Here is a 6,390-nt window from a genome sequence, read left to right on the forward strand (position 1 = left end):
ATTTGTCTTTGAATTGTAAATTTCTCTTGCTTGAAACCAGTGGCGGATTTAGTAGTTGGCCAACTAGGACGGCCACCCTAGCTAGATTTGCCGGTGAGATTTTTTATTTTTTTATAATAGATAAAAATTTTAGGTTATATAACTAGTAGTTCATTTTATTTTCAAACTTCTCTTCTGCTTAGTTGGTCAAAACTTCCTTTTATATATTATGAGTCTTGGGTTCGATTCCTTCCCCTCCATTTCATTGTGTGATATTTTTATTTCTACAATATTTACCAAAATTAATTCTCTAAGGAAAGTATTCGAACATATAACTTCTAAAATTATGATAATTGGAAGTTTAACCATCATGGCAATAGTTGAATTTTGAATCTAAATTTAACAAAATAATATATGTTAAGAGTTCAGGAGAGTTTTTTTATTTTTTTATTTTTTGTCGTTTTAAATATTTTATACTTCAATAATTTATAAGATATGACTTAAGAGTATTGAGTTTTAATTTATATATTATTTGAAAATTTGAGAATTTGTCTACTGTGAATTGTGATATTAAAAATTAATTTAAGTATCGTGAAATGTGAATGTGATTCATAAAAATTGAAAATGAGAAATTGGGGAATTTATAATTTGTGATGAATTAGTGTTGAGAATTGAAAATTGAAACTTTAATTATATTTTAAAATTAATTTTAATTACGTTTAATCTTTAATTAACGTTCAATTTTCATATTAATTATGGAATGATTTTTTCAACTGCATTTCAATCTAGTTCTTGTAGTGGTGTATCTAAGCTCTCAACTACTTTTAGTCAATCAAACGATTTGTTAAGCATTGATAACACAGAAGTTTTATGTATCATATAATTTATATTATTTCAAATTGTATGGAAAAATAATATGATATAAATATACGATTTTTACATTTTAGTAAATTTACATATAGATCGAAGAATTTTTACTAATATTTAATTTAATATTAATAAACGATATCTCTATATAGCCGTTGACTATCGACAGTCAACAGTCAACGATTAACGAACGCCCTAACTGAGTCGAAGTCCAGGATTCGCCCCTGGTTGAAACTTGTGAAATGCTATTGTCTTCGGCGTCTGGATTCTAGAAACATTGGTAGCTCCAGAAGCTTATATCGCTGGATTGACGAATGCTTCAAACATCCAAATGGTGCCAAATACATGCCATGCTAAGTGTGCATTTTTTAACCTTTCAACATAGGACAATTAATTCCGGCATGGACCGAAAAAAATAATAAAAAGGACGAAAAGAAGAGTAATATATAGAAACATCCTCCTAAGCTTAGATGGGGAACCTTGTAATTCCCATTGTGTGCTACCATCCAAAGTCCACCTCTTTGACATGGCTTATAAATATCACAGGACAATAAAAAGGCCCATCACAGATAAAGAAGAAATGGCAGATAATAAGCCTCATATCATAGTCTTCCCTTTTCCTGCACAAGGTCATATAAATCCAGCACTGGAATTCTCCAAGTGCCTAGCCTCAAATGGCCTAAAAGTGACCATCATTCTAACCACTATGGTAAGCAAATCTGCACAAGTTCCATCGAACACATCGATCAATGTCGAAACTATCTCCGATGGTACAGAAGATGTTAAAGAACAAGAGAGTATAGAAGGCTTCTTCAAGCGATTCAAAGAAAAAGCTTCCCAGAACTTGGCCAAGTTCATTCGGGAACAAAGAGAGACATGCCCGGCTAAAGTTCTGGTGTACGACTCGACCATGCCATGGGCTTTGAATGTAGCACACCGGGAAGGCCTACTTGGGGCTTCATTTTTCACACAGGCTAGTGGTGTGTGTGCTGTCTACTATCATATGTACACAGGGTTGATAAAATTTCCTTATCAAGATTCGGAGATAGTGTTGCCTTCCATGGTTCCGCTTGGTGTCAATGATTTGCCTTGTTTTTCGTTTTTACCGGATGCAGAGAATACCATTTTAAGGCAACTTACTGATCAATTCTCAAATCTTGAGGAAGCAGATTGGATCTTTATCAACACTTTCGACAAGCTGGAAAATGAGGTAACAAACATTAATCAAATACCATAATCAGGCTTCCTTTGATTTCTTACAAGCGTTGGTTGCCATGTTCGTTTCAGGTACTTAACTGGATGACAAGCCGGTGGCCGTTTAAGACTGTTGGACCGACTTTTTCATTAACATACCCGGGAAAGGAAATTGCCAACGAAAAAACTCATAAGATTAATCTATTTGAACAAAATTATGAAGAAAGCATGAAATGGCTAGATTCAAGAGAAACTGGTTCTGTTGTGTATGTCTCATTTGGAAGTGTCGCAAGCCTCAAAGAAGAACAAATGGAAGAACTATCACATGGCCTTATGATGAGCAACTGCTATTTCTTATGGGTAGTTCGAGCTTCAGAGGAGAATAAACTTCCAAAAAACTTCACTTCAATGGTATCCGAAAAAGGTCTAGTAGTGAATTGGTGTCCCCAAACAGAAGTCTTGTCTCATCGGGCCATAGCGTGCTTTATGACACACTGTGGATGGAATTCTACACTCGAGGCATTGACTTCTGGGGTTCCTTTTATAGCCATGGGACAGTGGGTTGATCAAACGACTAATGCGAAACTTATTGAGGACGAATTTAAAGTAGGGATACGCGTTAAACCCGATGAAAATGGGTTGGTTAGTAGAGAAGAAATTGAAATGTGTATAAAAGAAGTTATTCGAGGAGAACAAGGAAAGAAGCTCAAAGAAAGTGCCGACAAGTGGAAGGAATTGGCCAAAGAGGCCGTCGATAAAGGTGGGAGTTCTGCTACGAACGTTGAAGATTTTGTTTCGAAACTTTTCACTTGTTGAAGATTTTGTTTCGTAACTTTTTGACTTTGTTACTTATGCTTTTCAGATTACAGCTAGGATGGAAAATGATTTCAGAATTTAACGGTAAAATTGGAAATAAAGTGTTTTTGTCCCTCTTGACTTGTTAAAGTCAAATTTGCTGATGCCAACACAGGTCATTCATGACGTAATCTGTGGCACAGTTGGGAAGAAATCAGTCTATTTAACTTTGTAATCATCCATTAATTGATAAAACGTTACATTATATGTCTCTCTCTTGATATCTAATGGCTGTATTTATGTAATATTCCATTCCTACCGCAACCAATTATTTTCTTGGTTAAAATATTAAAGAAAGAGATCTAATGCTCTCACCAAGACTTTTCAATGTTCTAGAAATCAAATAAGACACGTGGTTCGATCAGAGAAATTGGCATCCAACTCAAGTCAGTAACGTTATCTAGAATTAGTGGTGTTTAACTCCAATCTAAACGATAACACTTATAATTGAATTTGAAAATTTAATTAATTACAATGATTTATGGCATATTTAATGGAATCTATGATTTATTTATTTATTATTATTATTTTTTTTTGTGACAGGGGAACTCGCAGCCACTATCCTTCGAGTGCGCACTGAGTAAACCCTCGTACTGACGCAATAGCCTGCAAACCACGTCGGCCAGATAAACCACATTAAACAAGCCTTTTGTGATTGGCTCGACCGAAAAAGTATTGGTAGAAGGAATTAAATTCGTGACCAAAGACCCAAATCTATAATATGTTGATACATTGACGGGTGTTTAACATTATTGGTGGTATATAGCATTAATCATAATAAATTCCATCAATAAAAATCAGGACCAAACAGCTCCAACCCAGAAACCGTCCAATTGAATTCTCCTATTTATTGTCAGGATTGACTTTCAAAACTATGTTAATTTTGAAGTACTGTAAATCTTGTAATCTCCCCATCCCTTATTGCCACCCTTCCTGTGTCATCATACCTGCACCCATTCAGTATATGTCGATTCTTAATATTAATAATAATTATTAATAATAATAATTATCCAAAGCTATGATATTTGGATTTGGGTACATGCACAGGTATTGTGTACGGATATGTATCTAAGTGTCGAATTTTTATTTTCTTAAATATAGGATACGGGAATATAACTAACAAGAGTCCAAATTTCGGACATAGGTATGTAGATATGTCGTTGAAACTTCAATTTTTTGCTTAGATAAATAATTAAGAGGCAAATTATTAAAAGACAAAACATGTTACTTAAAACCAACTAGAAATTTATATTAAAAGTCTAAAACACCAAAAAGGGCGTAACATGAAGCAACAAATTAAAATAAAAGTTAGAAATGACATAATTAATTACAATAGCAGAAACTGGTCCTTAAAATCCATTTAATCAACCAATTCCCCTCCAAATAAACTCATCATCATCATGAATAAACGTCTCTAGTTGTGGCTCATCAAGAGAAAAGTTCCGCCAGTTTAATGGTTGTTTGTTCATCCAAATTAGTATTATCTCCACCTACAAAATGAGAAAAGCATAAACAATTAATGCAAAAAACTAATCCATAACATTTCTTTAATTAAACCAGAATAAAGATGTTAAGCTTATGAAAAACGTATATAGATCCTAATATTTTGTCGGTTCTTCTTTTCACGCCTCTTCATTTTGAAACGTCAAACGAAGATTGACATAGACTGGACAAGATCTTCAGCCCTACTTCTTGTCAATTTATTTCTCTTGATGCTCTGAATGAATGAATAGGTATTCCAAATTCTCTCGCAACAAGATGAAGATGTCGATTGTGAAAGCAATTTAAAGGCCAGAGATTGCAACAGAGGTGTGGAGGTACCATGATTAGCCCACCATGAAATTGATTCTTCAAAAACTTTTGCCTCAATTACATACGGCTGATTAAAATAATTTGATCCACTACAAAACGTCAATTACATAGGGCTAATAAAATAATTTGATCCACTACAAAACATTTGAATTTGGAGACAACCTCTTGAAGCATTTGCTTCTATTCATGGAAACTTCTTGATCCTCATGTAGTGTAATTCTCGGCATTCCATTAGTTCCGTCTTTCAACCAAGCTTCACAATAAAATTTAGGAACTAAAGAATGTGCTGCAATGTGAGATAATGTTTTCTTATTCCATCTATTCTCAAATCTAGACCCCTTCATGCTTAGATGTGATTTTTTTTTTTTCACGTTTTCAATCATCATATCCTAAATATTATATATTGAACGAAAAACAAGAGAATCTATATTAGCAACTCGTAAAATATTAAGAATAGGCTCAGTAAAAGACAAAATCATCCAAATCATCCCACTGTATCAGTCACAATGCATTTTTTCACTTCTTGTACCTTACCATTGATGTTTGCATCCCTATAAACTTTCCGGTCTAAATTCATCACCATTTCTTCTAGTGTCAGCCTAACTTCCCTCAAGCGTTTAGTCATAAGTATCATCCACCCTCAACAAACTCAACTTAGAGTATTTACTGTCTATTACCAATGTCATACCATGATTGACAATAAAATTACTAATAATTTGGACATCACTACCAAATCAACAATCCAATTCCAATTCGCATATTGAGGTGAATTTTAAAATAGACCACAAATAAATTTCAAAGCCAAATTCTATCTATGTATGACAAAAGGAGTCCTGAAGATATGACGATACCTAGATAATGCTTAACTTAGCTGCTTTGCAGTTGCCTGCATTGTCTGTGAAGATTTGAACAATATTTTCTTCTTCAATTTCCTTGATTTAATTTAGAAACAATGTTGCAACATAATCACCATCTTTTATATTTCTACTTGTATCAATTAATTGAATAAACATTATTTCTCTAGCAGAAGCAGCCATAATATTTATGATAAGTCTCTTCTGCCTATCTGACCATCCATAGGAAACGATTGATACCCCTCTTTTCCTTCATGAGTCTCTAATGGAATGAAGTTTTCTGCTAATATTCTCCTTCTCTTGCTCAGGCAACGTAGTACGCAGTATGTTATATGAAGGAAGAGTGTAACTTGCCACGATGCTATTGGCCAATGTTTAGTACTATGCGAAGTAGGGAGATTTTTCAAAGTTGAATGGTAAAGTACTTGCATAAAACATACAGGCAACCTCTTTATCAACTACATCCCTTTGTGCCATGTCGAATGACTTTTCTAAAGGTCCATCTCCTCCCCATTTTTTAATTTCCTCTCTAACAAATTTGAACCATCGAGTAGTGAAATATATTCAGCCGTTTTTCCTTTCATTGTACTCATGTGATTTTTTTTTCTCTCAGCTTGCTTGTGTTCCCTCGTGATCTCTCGCAGTATGTCATTAGTCACAAGCTTACAGCATTGAACCCTACGATTGGAATGTTTTAGCAAATAAGCCTTCACTTTAGAACAGGACCAGATGACTTTCTTGCTGCAGTAGTTGCAATTTCAGGTGCCAATTTCCTCCTCCACCTACTTTCATACAGTGGCAAATCTAGGATTTTGAGTCAGCACGGGCG

At 34.3% G+C, this 6,390-nt stretch overlaps 1 protein-coding gene across 2 annotated transcripts; it reads left to right on the forward strand.

The window, feature by feature from the left end:
- The first annotated feature begins 1,039 nt into the window (after positions 1–1,039).
- Positions 1,040–3,108, forward strand: LOC111396726 (UDP-glycosyltransferase 74E1-like). 2 transcript variants are annotated; one of them, XM_023023206.1, is made up of 3 exons: positions 1,040–2,056; positions 2,134–2,800; positions 2,903–3,108. In XM_023023206.1, the coding sequence occupies exons 1-3, from the start codon at positions 1,373–1,375 to the stop codon at positions 2,911–2,913; spliced, it is 1,362 nt and encodes a 453-aa protein (XP_022878974.1). In that variant the 5' UTR covers positions 1,040–1,372; the 3' UTR covers positions 2,914–3,108. The 2 variants fall into 2 exon arrangements, with proteins under 2 accessions (XP_022878974.1, XP_022878973.1); XM_023023205.1 differs by having other exon boundaries at positions 2,134–3,108.
- The last annotated feature ends 3,282 nt before the right edge of the window (positions 3,109–6,390 follow it).

This window comes from Olea europaea, chromosome 7, assembly GCF_002742605.1.
Source record: "Olea europaea var. sylvestris chromosome 7, O_europaea_v1, whole genome shotgun sequence".
NCBI lineage: Eukaryota > Viridiplantae > Streptophyta > Magnoliopsida > Lamiales > Oleaceae > Olea > Olea europaea.